Source organism: Panthera pardus, unplaced genomic scaffold (assembly GCF_024362965.1).
Source record: "Panthera pardus isolate Hobbes unplaced genomic scaffold, ASM2436296v1 HiC_scaffold_13, whole genome shotgun sequence".
In the NCBI taxonomy this organism is placed as follows: Eukaryota; Metazoa; Chordata; class Mammalia; order Carnivora; family Felidae; genus Panthera; species Panthera pardus.
Window position 1 is genome coordinate 120478526 of NW_026526688.1, and position 22396 is coordinate 120500921.

General features: G+C 41.8%; 1 protein-coding gene across 4 annotated transcripts in view; it reads left to right on the forward strand.

The window, feature by feature from the left end:
- Positions 1–654: 654 nt before the first annotated feature.
- Positions 655–22396, forward strand: part of PPP3CA (protein phosphatase 3 catalytic subunit alpha) — a 326963-nt gene continuing 305221 nt past the window's right edge. For 2 of the 4 annotated variants that reach the window (XM_053901382.1, XM_053901383.1), the window contains exon 1: positions 2140–2382. In XM_053901382.1, coding sequence (XP_053757357.1) covers positions 2325–2382 — 58 coding nt within the window. In that variant the 5' untranslated portion in view covers positions 2140–2324. Of the gene's footprint in view, positions 853–2138; positions 2383–5326; positions 5385–7872; positions 7932–22396 lie in introns of those variants that run through there. The other 2 variants (XM_053901384.1, XM_053901385.1) reach the window with 2 other exon arrangements.

Sequence of the window (22396 nt, forward strand, 5' to 3'; positions counted from 1 at the left end):
CATCAGTCAAGTTCTCCAACTTCCTTTCGGGTTTGAACTCGAAATCTAATCCCTGCTACCCAAACACTTCTGGCTCCATCTCCTAGCTCCCTAAATCTTTTATTAGGCCTTTTACTGGGCTTATGGTCGAATCCAGGAAATAGGAAAAACCTGATATTGAAGGAATTTAGAAACGAAACAGGAAGAATCGAGGGTGAGAAATTTACTCAGCTCTCTTCGTTATCGACGAAGAAGCATGCTCCAATCTTGCCAGGTTGGTCAGAGAGAGGGGCTGTGAGCGGAGGTGACCTTCTGGCAGAGGGAGATGATCTCCTCATTCTGTGGTGCGGCAGACAGGTCAGAAAGGAGCTGTCGGGGCATTGTCGTTCTCTGTCCTCCTGCACCTAGTGTTCCCTTCTTTACTCTCCTTCCAACCAAAGGGACCAGTGTGGGGATCCGCCTTGGGCTTCAGGGCCCTGCACACACCTAGCGCACCAAGTGGACGTCGGATGATTGGAGATGTGCTGCCAGCAGTCCCGACTAGTGGCTGCGTGCGCGCGTGAACAGGGAAAAGGCGACCCTCTCCAGTGTGTCTCCTGCCCATCATTTGTCTCTGGAGATTGGCAGGGCGGCCCCGGGTGACTCAGAGTTGCCCGGGGTCGCTTGGACTCCCGTCCCCAATCTCCTTGGCTAGCGCGTCCCACACACTCGGCCACCTCCCTGGCGCGACGCTGAGAAGCGGCCCCTTTCTCAGAAGGTGTGGATGCGTGTGTATGTGTGGGGAAACGTTAATAACCAGCACATCGCGCATCAAAAAGCCCCAATAGCAAAATGCACCGTACACCCATCACAGCCGGAGCCCGTCTCCCCAAGGTAAGTTGTTTATTCGTCGCCGTTTTGGCGATTCTCCCTGGACAGCTGCTGCAGCGACAGCGACAGCAGCTGTGCCGCGGGCCCCCAGCTCCCCGCGCTCTTCCTTCCTCCGCCCTCTTTCGGTGCTCCTCACCCCCACCCTCTTCCCTCCTCTCCCTGCCTCCCCCCTTCTTGCCCTCTCTCGGGCCACGCACACACCCGGAGACACCCTCCGCACTTGGCTACTCACACTGCGGCTTAACCCAGCCGACTAGGCACAGTTGCCAAAGCTGCGCGGGGGAGTGTGCGGGGTCCAGGGGCAGAAGCCACACCGGGCTGAGGGTGGCAGGGTAGAGCCCCGCTCCTCCCTGCCGCGACCCCCTGCCCATTCTCCTTCCCTAGTCTCGGCCTGCCGGCAACAGTGACACCTGAGCGGTGACTGGGCGGCGGAGGCGGCAGGCCCACTGGACTGGCAGCTGGGAGAAAACAGAGGGGGGGGCGGGGACGGCGAGGAGGAGCGGGAGGAGGGCCGAACGACGAGGGCGCGACCTAGCAGAAACTGACGCGCGCGCCAGCCAATGGGCGCCCGCAGCTTCGACGTCGGGGCGGGGAGCGGGGGGCTGGCTCCGCAGGGAGGTGGAGGCTGCCGGGGCGCTGGAGGCGGGGGCCGGGAGGAGGAAGGGGAGGAGGCGGAGGCGGGCGCGGTGGCGGCGGCGGCGGCGGCGGCGGCGGCGGAGGAGGAGGGTAGGTTGCGCCCGGGACTGTGTCTGCCGAGCTCCGCGGCTGTGCCTGTGTGAGTGAAGGAGCGGCGCGGGGAGGCAGAGGCGAGCGCGGGCGAGCGCAGCGGCGGGACGTCTCCGGCGGCCGCGGGGCCAGCAGCGGCGCTTGGTGTGGGGAAGCAGCGGCGGCGGCAGCAGCAGCAGCGGCGGCCGCCTCTCCGCCGCCGGGGACGCCGAGGCACGGCTGGTGGCACTGACATCGGCGGCCCTGCCTCTTCTGTCTCGCCCCCGGCCCTCCCCATGTGATCGGTCTTAATCCCGGCGGAGTGCGCGCGTGGGGCTTCATTCCGCGGTGCCGGGTCTCCTTGCCGGGGTGGGTGCTCCTGTGTGCGCTTCTCCTCCCCATCCCCCTTCCCCCAAGAATAAAAGAAGAACCAAGAGGCGTGCTTAGAAAATAAATAAATAACCACCACACACGCGCAGCCCGGAGCGGAGTCGGCGAGGCTGGCGGCGGCGGCGGAGGAGGAGTGAAGGCGGCGGCGGCGAAGGAGGAGGAGGAGGTGGAGGAGGAGGAGGAGGTGGAGGAGGAGGAGGAGGAGGAGGAGGAGGGACGCGCGAGAAGGCAGTAACTTTAAAGCCAGCTCAGAAGCCCAGACCTCCAGCCGAGCGGTTTGCAGCGCGGCGGCGGCGGCGTTCAGTGTCTGGCCCGCCGGTCCGGTCGGGGTGTGCAGTAGGACGGACGAGCAGCGCGTCGCTGTCCCCCGGCGGCTGGAGATGTCCGAGCCCAAGGCAATTGATCCCAAGTTGTCGACGACCGACAGGGTGGTGAAAGGTAAGCGGCGCGCCGCGGTCGCCCCGGTGCACCGTGTGCCGCAGGAACCCTCACGGCTCGCCTCCCCTCCCCCCGCCCCCGGTTCTCTCCTTGCTCCAGCCACGGACCTTCTAGGATATTGTGCAACCCTCGAACCCCCCCTCCTTTGCGCGCCTTCCCCCCAAGCCTCCCACCCAGCCCCACTTGGGGCATTTTTATTTACGGGGGCGTCAGTTGGCAAATGGCTGAGCCGCGGGGAGGCGGCGGCGGCGGGGGTGGCGGTGGCGGGAGGGGGCGCCCGGGGGGTGGTTGCTGGCAGGGTGTAGCTGCTGTGACAGAAATAGGAAGTGGGTGGCTGCTCGCAGGCTTGCATGGGATCGGGTTTATGATTTTCTTTTGCAGAGGGAGGGGTGATTTATGGCTTTTAAAAAATTAATATGGCATTTTTATGTGGCCGTGGCTTTCCACCGACTGCCTCGCTCGGGCTGGGTTCTCTCGGAGCTCCATTGCAGCAATTCCCTCCGCGCCCCCTCCCCCTCCCCCTGAAAGGGCCTGCACAGGACTCGCGAGAGAGCGGGAGAGCGTGGGGGGAGCCCGGCGCTTCCTTCCGCGCGGGGCGGGGGCGGCCGCAGGCGGAGGGGGTGGCCGAGGGGACGCGCGGGGGCCGCGGGAGGCGGGGAACGACCCGAGAGTCCCGCCGCGCCGCCCCGGGATTCCCCCGCAGGCCCTGAGAAAGACACGAAAAGCAGTTCTCCAACCTCCCTCGCCACCGGAGCCTTCCTTCCCCCGCCGACCTGTCAGTGCTCTTGAATGGTTCCCCGCTGGAGCACACCTCCCTGGTGGTAACCTCACCCGGCTCGCTTCTTCCGTGCCCCTGGCACCCCCTTGTTAACGGGCCATTTGATTCCTGTTATTGCCTCTTCTCCCCTGCCCCGGGATCGTATACTCCTTGCCCTGAGGTTCCTGGCGTAGAGAATCGGGGATGCGTGGGGTGAGGAAGGGGACAGGCAGTGGTCTTTCTTGCCCGGGAAAATCCGCCGTCCTCGTTGTGTTCCGTGGTGGAGTTGGGGAGGAACCATCCTACAAATCCTGGAAGGATGGGACAACAGAGCAGATCCTCCAGGATTAAGTAGTATCCCTCGTTCCTAGGGTTAGGACCCGGAGCAAAGCAGGGATGGGGTAGGGGCTAGGCACGGAACGGGCCTTAGAAATTGCAAATAGCACTGGCTGGTGTGGAGTGTGTGTGTGTGTGTGTGTGTGTGTGTGTGTGTGTGCGCGCGCGCGCGGGGTGTGTGTGTGTGTGTGTGTGTGTGTGTGTGGTGTATAGAACTGAGATAGTATCTAATGTGGCCATGCAAGTTGAGTGCAAGGCAATAAAGTCATTGGTCCCATAGCACTTAGGTGAAGTAACTCCGCAGCCTTAAGACCATGATACAGAAGTCCTTCTGGGGCGACAGAACTGTTCATTGCTCCATTCACATTTGCTCAGTTGTTAAAGTTGTGTGTATGTGTGTGTGCGTGGTGATGGGGGAGGGGGATTGTTTTCTCTTTTTAAAAAAAAAGAGAATAAAATATCTTTTCTTGTTTTGATTATATTAGAATCATTCCTACTTGAATGCAGTATTCATAGACTCATCAAAGTAAGGAGGAAATACCTTTGCAAAAAATGACTCGAAGTAGGACTACAGATGAACAACTGTTCTCTCTGCAGTAATGGCTCCTCATGTAAACAGTGAATTCAAATCGATTCCAAAGAACTATGCTTTGTATTAAGGGTTATTGTTGACATTTTCAAAAATTAAGACCTTTTGCTGAAATATTGGAGAATAACAAATATCTCCCTAATGTGTGATGTTTAGGTGTAACTCCAGTGTATGTTAAGATTGCCTGTTTTCAAAACAGTGTAAAGCTTACAATTAAAGTGCTAGCAGTAAATGTGTCAACAATTAAAAGTCAGTCATATGTGCATACATAACTTCAGGTTCCCTGTTTTAAATCACAAAGTGTGGGTTCTCTGTGTAAATGTAAAATTGTCATGGAGAGAAGAATGTAGAATTGTCTATACATTCTGGCTTGATGTCTTTACCAATTAATGTGAAAGAGTCCATTCAGCCATTCTATGCCTATTTGGTCTTGCTTTTTTCCAATGCTATATTATAATGTTTTTATAGATGAGTCTTCATTGTAAGTACACAGATTCTCCTTAATTCCAAAAAAAATGGTTTACATATTTTTGTAGAGCTAAAATGCACACGTGGTTAATATAGGAAAACAGGAAAGTCTCAAAATAGGGAAAGGTAATTTTGTATTTGTTTTTATAGGGATCTTGATGTGAAATTTTAAATGTGAAATTTTGTTTATAGAAAAAAACTTTTATTGATGAATCCTGATTTTAAGGTGGGCATGTTATTTTTCTTATGCTTTCTTATAGACTTTATATTGTTGGCTTTTTAAAAGGCATTATTGAATGTTGGATCAACATTTGGTCACATACATGATTTTTATAACTGATTATTTTGAAATGGTAATCTGTTTTGATTACCAGTTCTCTAACAGATAGCATTTCCCTACGTATACACATGCTTAGTGAGTAGAAAGTACATGAATGATGAATGGAAAATAGATGACCAAATGATTTTTCAGGTTTACAAAATTAGGTAAGACATAGTTCATGGAACCATGACTTTAAATTTTGCTAGAACTTCATCTCAGTAGTCTGACAGGATTCTTTAATGTAGGAAAGGGGTTATCCTCGAGGAAATTTTTGTGCTCCTCAAACTTCCTCTTCTTTTACAATACAGATAGTAATATTTGGTTGCATATAGAAATAAGAAGTATTTGGATCATTATTACCATGGCATGCCATGGTGTTTGTTTACAGTTATCTGCATTAGTGTGATCTGGCTTTTGTTGTGTAACAACTTGCTGTTTACAAATAAAGCTGTGCTTGTGGTTTTGTTTGTAGTAATACCATGATGTGACGGCTTTCTTGATTTGTACTTCCAGAATGCAGCTTTAGAAAGGTAGGTTGAGTTTAAGTCTCAACTAACTATGCGATGTTTCAGGTTTGTAGCATCTTCTAGAGTGTGTTCAGAGCCCTGATCAGTTTTCCAGATCTTAAAAATGAAAGGGAATGGCAGCACTGGAGATGAGAAGCATTTATTTAGATTACCTCAAAAAAATTTACCTCTCATTTAGCAAAACTGGTGCTGTTTCAATTTGACTGTTCTTGGATAAAAACAATGGAAAACATAAAAAAAAAAAAAAACCTCATAGAAAAGATCTTGGGAATGCCATTTGTTGGAAATCGGAGTAATTTGACCCGTTTACTGTTTTACATTTTTTTAAGAAAACAAAATATATGCGTAACTGTATGGCAAAAGATGGAGGGCAGTAAATAGAAGAATAACTACTCTCCCTTCTTTCCCTCAACACACCACATAGTCTGGTTTTTCTCTGCAGTGGTGCTCCACAGGCCTGGTTCCAAACTCTGGCTTCTTTTTATTTCTCCTTGCCCGTCCCTGCCTTTAACTCCGTGTCTAGCCCTAACACTCCCTCCTGGCTTTGGAACTTAGCTATTTGGAAGTCATACACTTGGAGGAAATGAAATTGTATTTAATGAGTACCTTGCTTTGTTACTTCTTTTTCCCTTCCCTTTGTTCCCATCTCCAAGTATTTTCTAATGAGGTATTTCTTACCTTAACCCGAACTGATTTTAATAGTAGAAATTCCAGATAGCATGGCAGGTTGATGGGGAGTAAATGCCTGGGAAGAGTTTTGGGGGTTTTCTCAAAAACTGTAGGTAGGGAATTTGTGCTTTGTGTCTGTCAGGTTGCTTTTGGCTGTGGGGAATGCAAAACAAAACAAAACAAGCTGTTTTTCTTTGTATTGTCAGCTTATATACTGTTTGTGAAGACAAAATACACACAGGGAAATTCTGGAAGGATATCTAAGATCATATAAGCAAGAAGCTGGTAGCTAAGCAAAATATTAAGTAAACAAAGATTCAAGCTGCCAGTGTTTCTAGCTGAATGAGATGGTAATATTGCTTAAAAAGAACATCAAGCTATGCTACATCAGTAATCATGATCATGTTTGGATTTTGAAGCAAAGTATTAAATAATGCCATTTCTTTGTGGTGTGTCAAGAGGAGCTCATTGTGAATTTATTTTACTTAGATTGACCATCTATTCTATAGTATAGTATATTCTATCTATCTGGTTTTCCATTTGAGTGCAGTAAGACCTCATTAATTCAGTGTCGTTAACTGAAACTATGATTAAGCATTAGTGTTTGGTGGCTGAAGTCTCCATCAGCAATGGATGTGAAGAAAGGGTCTGCTAATCTAATTAATAATATAAACAACACGGTTTGGGCATGGTTAATATACTTAACAGAACAGATTCTTTTCGGGATGTAGTGAGTAGCATGTAAATTAATGCTATTAATTACAAATTAGATCTGTTAGTGTTTTCTTTCAGGATTTCTACTATAAAGTAAATGTAACAAAACATTATTTTCAAAACATTTTGTAAACTAACACAAAAGCCTTAGGCAACAATTGAGACTGTGATTCGGGGAACTTCCAATGATTCTAAAATGCCATCGAATAGGAAATTAACATTTAGAAAAGAATATTTTTTTGGAAACTGGGGGAAAGAACCTGTACTTTAAATGAGCAATCTATTTTAAGACATCCAGTTAAAATGTGAAAAAAGTAACAGCTTAGAATCTAGTTAGTTTTACATTTGTTTATGTTAGTTTAAAAACATGCCTTTTTATGTCTACTTCATTTTTTAAATCTGTTCATTTCCATAAATATGACCTGTTTTATTTATAATTTTAAAAATATGAAATATGACTTTGATGTACGTTTATAATTTTTATAATTGGTCTCTCATGCTTTTCCTTATCTTTTCTGTGTCAGCCATGTGTAAAGTTGGAACTAATTACGAAACCAAATAAAGAGTCCATTTAGAGTGACCTCATTGGAAAACAGCATTTTTCTAGACATACTCTCCTTTTAGCAAAACCAGTTAATTTACTGTTTTGAAAGTTTTGTGAAAATATTGGACACTCCTGAACTATAGGGAATGATGATGATTCACAATCTGGAACTTTGGTAAATACTAAAAAATCATTTTGTCATTTTTTTTAGCAACTTTGTGGTGTAGCATTCTCTTGATATTCAAGAGAGAGACAGTGAGATTTTGAATTCCAACTTTCTACAATTCCACTGTAATGTATTGTAAGTCACAGGTTTTTTCCTCATTTGTAAAATTGTACTCACCCCTCACTTCTGGGAACCAGAGGATCCTCAAATGGAATTTGAGGTCACGCTGGGTCCACTTGCCTGGGAATGGCAATTCAGTCACTGCTGACACAGAATTACAAATGACAATGTGTTAATGTATTTTCAGGGTCACTCAAGAATAGTCAGAACAATTAATATTGAAGTCTGTGAATGCCTTGGGTCTACAACAGTAGCTTATGGTGGCATTTATTTTATAGTTGAAGAAATGGAGACAGAATAGATAGCATGGTCGGTCACAGGTGGGACTAGAATGCAGGTAAGTGTAAGCAAATTCTTTCCTTTAGCAAAGATGTTCTTTTGTCTTGAAAACCTGTTTGACAGTGTCACTTCTTTTGGTATATTTAAGATGTCACATAGTATTTCAAACTTTGCTTTACTGAATTACTAGCTGTATAAAATAGTTTCAATAGGAGAGGGAGCTTTTATATCTCTGTATTTAGCAGAAATAAACATTCTGATGATAGATATTATAATCTGGTTTGATCTTGGCATGAGGTTTACTAAAGGAAAATTGTTAAACGTTATTCTCTATTCAGGTAAATATATACACAGAAAAAGAAATAGCATATTCTCCTACTAAAACATTTATTGACATTTATTTTGAAGGTTGTTATCATAAGCCTCTTTGTCTGAACTACAGATAATGGCCGATACAGTTGGTCTGGTTTGAGGATTTTACGAATTTCTAGAGAAAGCTCAAGCAAAACCAACAACCAGTGCTTCGTAGGTGTTTCACTCCTTTTTAAAAAATAGTCATCAGGTGGGAATGTCGGCACTGACACACGGTTTCAGTTTGTAAACTAAGTCTTTAGTAATCTTGACATTTTCAGCATTATTAACTCATTTTACCGTATTTTCATCTTCTGTATTCATACAGGCTGTATCATGATAAGCCATCAATTATATTTCATATAAGAAGTCAAATAAAACACTTCATATTTCTCTATGGTTAGGTGTTCTGAATAATGGCTTAAATCAGATGGACTGGCAAACTGAGGACCTGGGCCTATGGCTGGGATCTCAAATCCTTTTCACAAATGTACATGCAGTAACTGAAACCCTGATATTAAAAACAAAAACAAACCCTGACTGAGAAAGCAGTAATTAATCATTAAAATATTACAGTTTTAGAATTCGATCTATGCTTTGTGAGACATCACAGAAATAGAATGTTGTGTTCTTCTTTTTATTTCCTTAATCCATGTCTTTGCCTTATACCAAGTATATTCCTACTCTATTGTAAAAGGATGGTCTGTCTGACTTTCTATGAACTTCTCTCTCTTGCAACTGGAAATTCTGCAGATGTCTGCAGAAAGCAAAACACATAAGTAGAGACCAGAGATTTATGTTCCCAGCTGCCTCCAGATGATGACAGACCACCTTACAGGGTTTGTCAGTGTCAGGTACTTCCTACAGTTAGGAAGCCAGAAGAACGATGGTTGATGTTCAGAAAGAGAGTTTTATTCATACAGAGCTAAATTTTAAAAGATCCCATTAGCTCTAAGTTTCTGAGATGTAGAGTCTCTTCTTATACTGTCCATACGGTAACTGTATGGACCCACTTTATTTTTTTTATTTTTTGGGGGGAGGAGCTGTTACTTCTGATTTAAAATGTTCAGTTGTCTCTGTGTAGTAGTAGAATGTTTTGGAGATTCTGGTAGGTCGGTGTCTGAACTATGTCTCCCAGATTGCTGCATATTCGTGGAAGGTACACAAATTTTTTTTGTTAATATGTATATTCAGAGTTTTAGTTTGAAAACCATGGTCATCGAATCAGTGTTGCCTAGCTCAATGCCTTGCTTCTTATGCCCTGAATCAGTTCTTGTCTGATGACTTTGAACATTGCACAATTCTCACTACACCTCCTGAAGCAATGAATGGAGACAAATTATGTATTTATTTTGAGTACAATTGTATTAAGTTCTGTCTTTTTTATATGGTTCTATATGATAACTGTATGGTTTTGGAATACTTCCTCTCCAGCCACATCAGACAATAGAATATGAGAGGGAGGCATTAATAAGGTGATATAATTAGATTCAGGGAAGTTTTGTTGTTTGGTCATTTGGACTGGCTTCACGCCAGCTGAGTTTAAAAGGCTAACTCCTTTTCAACTCAGCATATTAGCTTGAACTTGAAAGCTTTTTTTCGGTTTTTGTTGTATTTCCCCTTAGACTGATCAGTTTTTGACAGGTGAGAAAAGATATGTTAATCACTCAGTGTTTGACATATTGGGTGATTTATATTTTTTAATTATTGTTTAGATTTGGACTTGAAGAGAGAATGATCGGGAAAATTCCATGAAACAAAACAAAACAAAACAAACCGAGACCAGAAAAACCCCTCTTCCTTTGTTTACATCTCAATTTATCATTTTCTGTAATGCTTTTGTAATTCAGAAACGCAGCCTTCTTCAACATAACCTCCTGCCCTCCTCCTGCCCTCCGCTGGCCCCCAAATGTCATTGGATTCTATCCAATGGGAAGATATATGGGCTATGAGAAGTTAAAAAAAATGTGGCACCAGCTCTGCTGACTCCTTATATTCTTCTAAGTGGGCTTCAAGCCATCGTTGACATTTGTTTTTAAACATCCTGTAAGCCATGCCGTTTTATCAAATTAAATTAAAAGCACAATATATTCTCTTACAATGACAGAACCTGAGTCAGGACTTCCAAGTTTGTGTTATTATTATTATTTTGCTTTTTACAAAGGAATTAAATTTTTTTAAATTAAACCTGGCATTGTTGGTCTGCTGTGCCTACTTAATGCTAATAAAGTACATGCATACCTTCTGTGTGTGGGCTTGATTATTGTCACGGTAACAGTTCTCATCTTTCAATTCTCATCCTTTGAGCTTTGATTCAGAGGACACCTCCTCTGGGACCGCATCTCCTGAAACCTTCAACTGGAGTAAGGGGACTCAGCCTCTTCATTTTCTCGGAGGACACTTTGATTAGAGCATGCTCTGTGAAGACTTATTTACCTTTCTGCCTCCTCTCCAGGAGAGAGGGGCCTGCCTCCACTTATCTTGGTATATTTAACCCCAGTACAATGCCTACTGTAGAATATACCCTTGATACGTTGGTTGGTAAATGAACAAAATAACAGATAAAGGATAAGAGGGATTTGAATTTCCAAATTATAGAGTTCTTTTCTATTATGAAATTTTGTGGATCCTAAGTCATGGACAGCTCACAAACATCTGGTGAGTTTCTTGTTTCATAAGTGCCAATGCTGTAGAAGGGTTTTTTTCACATGTATTTCTGAAATGCTCTCTCGTTAATTGAGATTCTATGTTTTTTGCCCAATAGACAGACTACAGAAGCATAACGGGCAGGACTGGCTTACCCAGGGAGTGCTTGGTTGTCGGTGGCTCATTGTCAGTCAAAGGACATATAGGTCTATTTTCTCAGAGGTAGGTGATGTTTTCTTCCTTCAGGAAGACTGGTGATGATACCAAGTTGAGAGAGAGCCACTATGACAAGCCTCTGGGAGGCCCAGATTAGACTTCACAATTACATTGCTTACTTAGATAAATACACAAATGCAAATGAATAAAAGTCAATATGTTTAGGAATCAGAGCAGAGATGTAAAACATACTGCAGGCCCAGATAAGACATGTCTGTGTAATACTAATAAAAAATCTTCAGGCCCATTCCGTGAGTACAGGCTGCTGGTGAGTCAGCTCTGCCGATGGCACGTCTACCTGGTGGATGTTTTTCTGAAAACTCAGCCCTGGGATCCACATCAGCTGGGAGAGGGTATGTTGTGAGGCACCTGCTCTCAGCCCAGTCCTTACAGAGCACCACTGATCTGACCTAGTCCGCACTTGGTCAGATGGCTCCCCACTGAAGCAGGCTTTCCAAGCCCCCGTTTATGGGCTAGGATTTAGTCTGTCTCCCTAGTGCAAAAACACTTTTCTTTCAAGGAGTTGAAGACCAGGGAAACTATAATTTCTCACCTAAAATCACATCACTGTCACTGCCAATTTGCAGTCGGCCGTCAGGAGGAATCTCTCTGTTGACTACACCTCTGGCCAGAATTCTACTTGACTACTCTGTCTCATTTCCACATGCACTTTCAGAAATGCATGCAGAAAATTTGGAGGTTCTTAAAAAAAAGAGGTTCCTCCCCCTTCCCCAAGTGGTTAAAGGACTTAAAATTGTGAAAGGAACTAAGATTATTGAGTTTGAATAAGAAAAGTTTGGTAATTTATAGATTTCAGGTATTAATAAGTCTCTTTCTACAGTGGGTCACACTCCTACGTTAATCTGTCACCACTATCAATTGAATAAGAAAAAACACTACCTGGAAGCATCAGGGATTTTGGTGACTTTTTTTTTTTTTTTAATCCAGTCATGGACATTTAACACTGGCATGGGTTATGGGTGATCTTCGGAATGGAGAGAATTGATGATTCTCATTTATTCAGGTTGTAAATGTGATCTAAATCTAGAATTACAAAATTTTGAAGCTGGAAGAAACCTTGGGAATCTAACTCCTCATCTGGGCTGGAGCCAGTCCTCTGATTCTGTACTGGTGAGAGGGACTGAGAGATGAGTGGGAAAGCTTTTACCTCTTACACTTGCCAAAGTGTCTGAGCCAAAGCAAAACAAACAAATCAAACTCTTGGAATTGGAAGGTGTGGCAGTGATCTAGCTCAGTCCATCCCCAATTTGGAATGTTCTGTCCAGCCTTTGTGATGGATGCTAATCGCACTGTTTCATGAAAGCATGAAGGAGCCCCCTACTGACTAAGACCTGCTCTCACCTGGCCATTTCTACTTGTCAGAGTGTTTCCTTAGGTTTGACATCAGTTACTGCTCTGGAGTACACAATCATTGTTCCTAACATTGCCCTGTAGAGTTCCCTAAGATGAGCCTTATCTGTCTTTCACAAGAGAGCTTATTTGATATTAAAAGCAACTTTCATGTTGTTAAGTCTTCTGGCTATTCCCCACATGACATTGTTTCTGGGTCCTTCTCCAGCCCAGTAGCCTTCCTTTAAACCATGGTGATTGTCAAGTTCTTTGGAAAATGGAGAAGTGAGTAAAGGTACATGTTGGCTTACCTCTTTCCATCGAACTTCCAGCACCTTGAGCTTGGTTGCCTAAGTACTCCTGCTTTTCTCTTCTGCGTTCTCATGCTGACCCTTAAACTTTCAGGTCCTTCACTGATCCAGTCTTGTATCCCTTGATGTCCCTTGGCTGGGGGGGGTGGGGGGGGGGGTTACTGCTACTGCCATGATGCTTTTACTCCTCATGGCTTCCTTTTGAAATTCCCTTCCACTGTCATCTCCCGGTCCTGCAGCTTGAAGGTTCAAATACCTAACCTGCTCTATATGCAGAGCTTTCCAGAAAATCTGAATAGCAGATGCATTTTAGCAGTGACTTTCTGGAGGTGTTGCCTTCCTTTTACTTGCTTTTATATGTAATACAGACCAGTAATAAAGACAGCATGATAGCATGGTGATATTAGTGTGGTAATTGAGGACAGGCCAAGTCCCTTGTTTACTTTTCAAGTCGCACCATGAAGGCAGCTCAGCACCCTGCTTGCCCAGAGCCAAACTTGCCTTCTCTGCTTGCTCACTCTTCTGGGCACCTAGTCTTTGAAGGTTGTTGATAATATACAGCTCCTAAGGCCATTGAATTTGGCTAACCTAGTGAGTTCGATTGTAATTTGATACCTAGTTTAAGTTTCACGGAGGCCTAAAAGAGGCCAGTGCCTTCCAACTATGGTGTCACAACACATTTCTGTGTTACACTCAGCTGTGAGGTATTAACAGCTACTGACAACAACGTACAGAAGTTTGCAAATGACTTATTTTAAAATATCTATATATAAGCCAGGGTGGATTCCTGTTCAACCCTAAAATACTACGTTCGCTTGTATTCTGATGTTTTTCCTCATGCAGGAGAAGGGATGGAACTGTAGCTATCATGGTGGGCATCTTGCATAACGTACGGGCTTTTTGATCTTCTGATACACCGTTAATCACAGTGGAAATTGTACATTCTTATAGCCTATGGCAGTGTTTGCTCTATTCCAGTGGACATTTTTGAGGACAGTTTATTGCAATCTGGATTCATGCATGCTAGTGTATTATGTGAGTGAATGTCATGTGCATCTTGACAGAAAGGCTGACTTCTGCACTTAGAGAGTGTACCTTCATTAGCCAGATCTGCAGATTGGATAGATCTTGAAATATCCTGGGGTGATTTCAAAGTGCTTTATGCAGCCTGCTCTTTTCAAACATCTCCCACGGGCCATGGCCAAAATTCCATGAATTGTTATTTAGGATGAGCTTGGCCTTGGCCTTTGGGTAGTATTGAATTCAAGAAAAGTCCTGTGCTTTAGGAGACTTTTGAGAGTAAACTTTCATGTCTCCTTTTGAAGAAGAATGCCATGCCTCTTGCACCACTCAGTTTTCTCTCTGCTCCCTTCAAGTGTGATATAATTGTAATACCCTAGTTGGTAAATAGATTAAATAATCCATTATTGAGTATAAAATGACTGTTGAAAATATATTGTTTCCTTCACTTATCAGACCATTTTCCTACACATCCATCCTTCCATCCTGTCCATGCGTGCATCACTGCTTGCCTGGGTCTGTGCTGTGTTCTTGGGGCTTAAAGTAGGCAATCTCTGAAGGTTGCTATCTAGTGTGTGTGTGTGTGTGTGTGTGTGTGTGTGTGTGTGTGTGTGTGTGCGCGCGCGCGCGCGTAGTGGTGGTGGGGGCGGGGGAAGCAAATCACAACATAAGTGGTAATTACTTTAATAGCAGAAGATACTACATGCTGTGGAGGACAGTAAAGGAGTGATTCACTGTTTTTTATAGTTTGTACTTTAATTTTTTGGCAAAAATAAAGGGAAGCAATATTGTTTTTTTCCTGTGTCTTGTATATAAGCACAATGTTAGAGCATGGGCTCGTTTGTAAATATAGATGGAATAAAAGGAGCTACAAAAGGAGTGTTGAGTATTCATATGTGGAATTCTGTAGCTGTTACAGTTCACCTGTGAGCAAGGTGTATGAGAAAGAATCATGGTTTGTGGAATGTGGAAGAGGCTTTCAAAGTCAAGCCAACTAGTTCAACTATCTTCCGAAAAAAAAAAAAAAAAAAAAAAGGAAAACCACCTTCCTATTAAATGGTTAATAAGCCCTGCCGCCCCACCCCTGTAGAATATTTACAGTGATGAAGAAGCAGCATCAGAGTGTAGAAATAACATTGGTTTCCACTTTGATAAAATCTGCTTTTAAATCCTGCTTTCTCTATGTACCAGCTGTGTCTGTGGGGAGGTCATGTAACAACACTGAACCCATTTTGCTTACTGAAAAGTGGAACGGATAGTATTAATTTTTCAACTTTGCAAGACTATTGTAAACTATGAGAGGAATTGTATGTGAAATGCCTAGCTTACTGCCTGCCCCCCAAAAGACCTCAGTACATGCTAAGCATTGTGGGGATGGTGTGTTTTTTGTTCTGTTTTTGTTTTTTCATTGTTGGACAGCTCCTTTGAAAGCAAAGTTTTTTGCTTCTGGAAGTAACCTGCATTGAAGTATCCTACCCATTGTCAAATCCACTGTAGTGTGAGGGCCTCTGCCATTCCTCTGAGACTGGCAGAGGTCACCAGTGACTGTCCAGTTGCTGGCTTCTGTTGTATTTGACATAATGGGCCACCTCTTTTTTCTTGAAACATTGTCTTCATTGGCTTTTGTGGGCTTCCTCTTTGACCTGTTTGCCAGCTCCTCTGGACTGAATCCTGAATGTTGATGTTCCTTTTCTTTTTACAAGTTCTTCCATGCAGTTTCATAGCTTTACACGCATAGGATTGGTGACAGGTGTGTGCTGCTTGTAGGCTGATGAGTAACACATCTATATTTGAAACCTAGTTTTTTCCTCTGGAGCTTTCTCTCAAACCCTATACAGAACAGTTGCTGTAGATGGGTATGGTGAAAATCCAGTGGGGTATTTCTCCTGTGTTCCTTAGCCTGGCTGATGTTACCATCATCCATCCAATTAAACAAAGCTGTTATTCAGTTCAAGTTTTCTAAATGTTTCACGTAGTGCTACAATAGCTTCCCAACATTAGTCTTTTTGCTTTCAAACTTGTCCCTTCTCATAAATTAGTTTTCCCACTAGAGGGATCCTTTAAAAATGAACATCTGATTATGCTAATCCCATATGTGGTTGTTGATCTTCTTCTTACTGATTTGTAGGAACTCTTTATATATTGTAGAATTTGACCCCTATTGCATGAATTTTGAAAATACTTTTAATGTAGCATGTGTCACATTGTACTGAATTTAAGTCTTTTCAGTTGATGACAATATAAGTTCTTGAAAGCAGAGAGAACGTCTTTTTATTCAAAGTGTATTCTCAATGCTTCTCTGTGTTTGGTCTATACAAAGTTGATTAAACTAAACTGAACTACTTAAAAAATTTCGATACTTTCCATGGCTTTGTATTTGCTTTACCTCTGTAACATTCTTGCTCTCTATTGTGTCCCTCTTCTGCCTAAAGCTTCTCTGATCTTCTCAGGCATAGCTGTCTGTGATACTTCTTGTACTTTGTACACACAGTATGTCACAAACATTTGCAACAAAATTTTCTCTTTGTGAAATTAACCAGGACAAGGCCTTGTCCACTCATCTCCCCAGTGCTTAGCATGATGCCTAGCATATAATTAGTCATATTCTCCTCCCCCACCAGCAAACAAATTGACCAGAAATGATATACCTGTTCATCACAAAAGCATAATGACATCAGTACTTCCTTTTTTCCCCTTCCAATATCATACTTTTTTTTTTTTTTAATTGATATAGTTCAAGTTGGATTATTTTTCCTAGTACTCTTGACTTATCGAACACCTGACCCAGGTGTTCATGTAAATATATTAAGTCAAGTCTCCTCCACTCTGGATTTAGTAATTATTTTATACAATTCTACAAAGCACTACATTTAAAGGAATACCTCAAGTTTGATTTAATCTTGCTTACCTTGTCCTCTGGTTCTAGCCTTTTTAGATCTTTTAATTAAACATTTGGATTCTTTTGATTCTTCTTTTTAGTTATTTGCCCCAAATTATGTCCTAAGTAGATTTTCCTAGGCCTTTTACCTAAGGCTGACAACCAAATGAATTTTTGGAACCGGTCAATTTAGATGAGTGAGTACACAAATCTTTATTTTAGGTTCTACATATGTAACATGGGAAAAAATCCCACATATGTTAAGAAGCTTGTGGCCTCTGTACAAAAAAAAGGAAGTGCTTGTATAATTGGTTGTCCTTGATCTTTTCCTTACTTAATTAGTGTATTTTTCTATGACTGTACTTTGGAATGATAATTTTTTAAAAAAATTTCCAGTGCTTCTGCCTTCCCTGAGATTTATTTTAGTCTTTCATCATTTTAGGCAGTAGAAGAATGAATTTTCCAGGGATAATGATTAAAAAGTTGGTGTATTTATTGCTAGTATATGTTTTGTAATGCATTTCACACAATTATATTTGAAGGGAATACTTCAACTTGTCAGCTACTTTGCTTCTTCTTCATAGGATCTTAACATAAATAATACAGTGCCTTTACTTATTTTTGAGATTTCTGTTCTAAAAATGTTAATAATATTAATGCATATGCTTTGCATATGCATTACATAATTTTATCCTTCCAATAACTCTGAAGCTAGGGGAGAGGCAGTGCCTTTTGAAGGTCACACAGCAAATAAATGTTGGAGCAGGTACAGTAAAACCTTGGTTTGCAAGCATAATTAGTTCTGGAAACATGCTTGTAATGCAAAGCACTTGTATATCAAAGCGAGTTTCCCCATAAGAAATAATGGAAACTCAGATCATTCGTTCCATGATCCCAAAATATTCATATAAAAGTGATTACAGTACTGTAACATCATATAAAATAATAAAATACAAAATATAAAGAAAAATAAACAAATTAACTTGCACTTACCTTTGAAAACCTTCCTGGCTAGTGTGAGGGAGACAAGAGAAAGGAGGTTACTGTGTAGGACGACTTTCACTATCACTAATGGAATCACTGATGTCTGTTAGCTCAGTGGAATCTTTTTCTGCATGGGGGCTATTGTATACACTCTCACGGATGTTGACTGCAGTATGCTATTAATAAACTCTTGTCATATACTGTATTTAACATAACTGACAATTAGCAGAGGAAGGGTCTATATCTGCAGGCAGCCTGACCTAGAATGAAGCAAAGCATTCCTGAGCCTACTCCTGTATGGAAAAGCAAAGGACTGTCCATAGGTGCTTTGAAGTGACAAGAAATACACTAATGTCAGTTGTGGGCACCTTCCAACATTCTGAAAGATCACTGATTTCTGCCAAACATCGTGGCTTGAGACAGAGCATCCGAGCATGGGAGACCATCACCCCCAATCCTTCAGTGAGGTGGCAGGGGAGAGAAGAACTGTTGGCTCAGTTGTGATCTGTGATCGTGTGACATTTGCCGTCACATACTGCTTGTATTGCAAGATGTTGCTCATTTATCAAGTTAAAATTTATTAGAGATGTCATGTGGAATATTCGTAGAACAAGTTACTCGCAATCAAAGGTTTTACTGTATTTAGATTCCAACAGTCTCATCTCGAGATCCTGGGCTTTTCCTACCATAACACTAAGTTGAAGGACACATTAGACCAAATTCATTAGGTAGCATCTATGAATTGATAGAAAATAGGCATTTGTTTTTATCTAAAATATTATCACTCCTGGAAGTCATTTGAGTAGATTGTCATTGGCTTTTGTATAGCACACAAGTGCTAGAGAAAAATGTGTCATTTCTGTGGGGCAAGTACTTCTGTTTCCTTTTTAGAAATACATAGCCAGGGCACACAAACAATGGGACTAGAGTGTAAACTAGGCCTTACTTGGCCTTACTGACTTAATCATGGTGTTACAGGACAAACTAATCTAAAACATAAAAGGAAAAAAAAAATCTAGTGCTAGCTGTTGTATATTCTGCTGGACTTTGTTTTAGAGACTTTGCTTCTTTATATTCATTTTCATATTTTTGTCACTAAAGCAAATAAAGGAAGCCACACATAGCTAAAGCGAAAGCCACTTCAAGGAGACGTCACATGAAACATTTTGAGGGGGGAGTTATGTGGTTTCATTGTGACATTTTAGATGCAAATGCAAATTGTTTTGAGATCAGAATTTTTCATTTACCACTTAGAACTCTGCTGTTCTATGACGAATGTTTGGCAGTAGCCTAGTCGACACTTTTTGAACTGATGTTGTGATTATTTAAAAGAGCGCGTGATGATTCAGTTTCTGAATTTTGATGCCTCTCTGAGGCAGGTGATTAAATACATTTATTTCTTTGTTCACATGACTGCTAAGCACATTTCTGATCCAACAGAACCTGGTTGGACTGATGTTGACAAGTCCTTCAGTTGAAGTAGTTACAGGTCACAGGCTCAGAAGATTTGGCCCCTTGCCTTGATTCCCTGAGTCTGTAAATTCAGGGAGCTTTAATTTCATCCTGAGACGTCTGGCTTTCCCTTGCTTCATGACCAACACCTCTATATGTGGGAAAATTTCTTCCCTGCCGGAATCAGCTTGGGTTCATATTTTCTTTTCCTCTCCTTATCCCCGTGTGGTATTTTTGTGAACCTTGGACTTCAAATATGACCTTTATTTGGTGGCTGTTTACAGGTGTACATTAACACATAGAAGAAAAATTTTGAAATGACTACAGTTCTTAAATAGGAGTACAACTAGGGTGTTTCATTGACAGTTCTTGTTTTGTTAATTTATATATATTGAAATGTAAGGTATTTTAGGGCCTTGGAAAAACAAAATATACATTACAACTTTTCGGCTGTGTGTGTTTATCTTAATCCTTGGCCTAAACCTTGCCTGAAATAAGCTTTACCTTTTAAGGAAATTGACACTGAGATATGATTATGCCTGGTGAATTATAGTACACATAGATATTTTGAATGTTACTGTTAAAGGAAAAAAATATCAGGTATGTCTGTATTTAAAAAAGAGTATCTAAGTAAAATAACCAATGACTAAGCATTCCATTTGTGCCTTATATGAACAATGTGAGCAAATATGAAAGAAACCTGTAAGAAATATGTTTTTTTTTAAATATCGCTTTCATTTGTATCCTAGGAGTGAAATTATGAAGTAGAAGATTAACATAGGAAGTGCCTCTTTTCGGAATTCCCCTATGGTATAAATACAACTTCTGAACTCACTTCACTATTTTTGCCCTTTCTAGAACTAATGAAGGAGGCTGACATATTTGTAGTGTATTCCAAATTTCAGAGATTTTTCTGATGGAGGAGAGGCATGTCCCTCGGAGTCACAATATTTGATGACAACTTAATTGTAATGGACACAAGCGAGACTCCATATTGCCTTGCTTCTACACATTCTTAAAAAATGGAAATTTGCATAAATTGTCTTCAGTGCACACTATTTTTAATGATTTTTCCCTTTCACTCTTAGACTAAACTATGTATTACGAAATTGTGCACTTCTGTGCAAAGTTTCAAACTTTATGAGTTTTTGTGAATGATTGCTTTCTGCAGCGATGGAATTGTTTCCAATAATGGATATTTTTAAATGATTCTGTAATCATATTATAATTATGTCACAGGTAATAAAGGTACCATCTGTTCTTATTTGAACTTCTGTCCTATGAAGAGATAGCACCAGAAGTGATATTTTGCTTTTGATTTGGCATGTATTCAAGACATTACTTTCCTCCCATACTGTTATCCCCAGCCACTGTTCAGAGAATTTCGTAAGTGAAGGGAGTGAAGGGGAGGAAAAGCCATGTTACACGTAGGCAGGGCAATAGTGAAGCAGTTAGAAATGGTGTCTGTCTATAGGTCATCCTTGGTTGACTTGTATTGTAATGCAGGAAACCTTTTTATGCATTTATCTCCAGACATGGCATTCTGGAGAGCTCATTACATGCTACTTGTTGCTGTTTCTGATGGAATCTAGAAAGAGGTCATAGAAAGGACTGGGATGGCAGGGTGATGGCAGACCCTCTTCGGTCTTCATAGACCCACCTGTTTCTGCTTTAGAAACATTTTACCATTCTTTTTGCGTCTCCTTAAATTGATCCATTGGGTTAAAATTACATTTATCTTTAAATGTGACCTGAATGGTGTCAGCTATTTTTTTTTTTTAAATTTAATGTTTATGCATTCCTGAGAGAGAGAGAGAGAGAGAGCACAAGCTGGGGAGGGGCAGAGAGGGAGACACAGAATCCAAAGCAGGCTCCAGGCTCTGAGCTGTCAGCACAAATCCCAACATGGGGTTCAAACTCAACGAACAGCGAGATCATGACCGGAGCCGAAGTTGGGCACTTAACCGACTGAGCCACCCAGTAGCCCCTAGTTGTTGTTGTTTTTCTTTTTTAAAAAGATGCTGTTTCCTTTCATCCTTGTAGTCATCCTTGTGAGGTAGTTAAGTAGTTAATATGGCAGCCCGTTCCACTGCAGAGGAGACTGTGCGTCAGAGAACTTATTTCTTGATCTTTACAGAGCTAATCAGTAGTGAAGCTGAGATCCAAAGCCAGAACATTTAAAAATTATTTTGAAGAATTTTCAAGCATACATAAAAGTTGAGAGAAGAGAGCAATAAACCTCCATGTACCTATCCCCTAGTTCAAGCATTGAGGTACCAAATTTCACAACATTTGGCTTATGTATACCTTTTTGCTTTTTCTTTCCTGAAGTATTTTAAAGCTGATCCCAGATAATTGCGTTCTCGGTAGTGCACATTTCAACTCTAGAGCAAACGTTTCATTTCTATACCAAATGTTCTAGGTATAGGAGAGAATGACATAATACAAAGACTGTGTAGAGGCCCTACTTTTATCCAGAAGACAAGTTATATATCTGTGTTCAGTGTTTTTGATATGGGTGGTCATCCTTTGCTACTCAGTTTTTAATAAGATAGTGATGAAACAGGTGATACTTATTGAGTCCTGATTCTGGGCTAGGAGCAGCCCTTCATGTCTCATGCATATTAGCTCATTTAGTTCACGGGAGCCCCGTGTTATATAATCATTTCCTGTGGGTTCAAGTTGCTTTTTAAAATTAATTATCTTTGTACATAGAAGTAAAATATACTACATTGCCTTAAATTGTAATATCTTCTCTACTCCTTCTTACCTTTAATACTAATTATAACAATGTATTAATGGAGAGCTAGCTGATGCTCAAAAGTGTGGTCCATAGACCAGGAGCATCTGCATTGCCTGGGAGCGTCTCAGGCCAAACCCCAGGACTTTTGAATTAGAATCTGCATTTTGAATAAGATCCTTAGCTGATGTATATGTATATTAAGCTTGACAAGCCCTAGGTGGCACTTAAATAGTGCCTCCCAAGTGTGACTGCACATGCCAGTCACCTGGAAAACTTTTAAAGCTGTCAGTGCTCAGTCCTATCCCTGACCAATTGAATGAGATTCTCTAGGTGAGGGCCTGGTGTCACTGTTTAAAAAAGTCTCCCAGGTGACTCTTAAGTTGTTAGGCCGGGCTTTAAAATGCCCTGGTTTAATAGAACTAGAGTATCTTTCCATTGTGTTTCAGCTACTTTGAACAAAAAAGTAGCTCATCTTTTCATCAAAAGTAGCTCATGATTTTCATCTTGCAAATCATGTATTGAAAATGATACCCTCGATATAAATGAGAATTGAAGATAAAAGAAATTCTGGA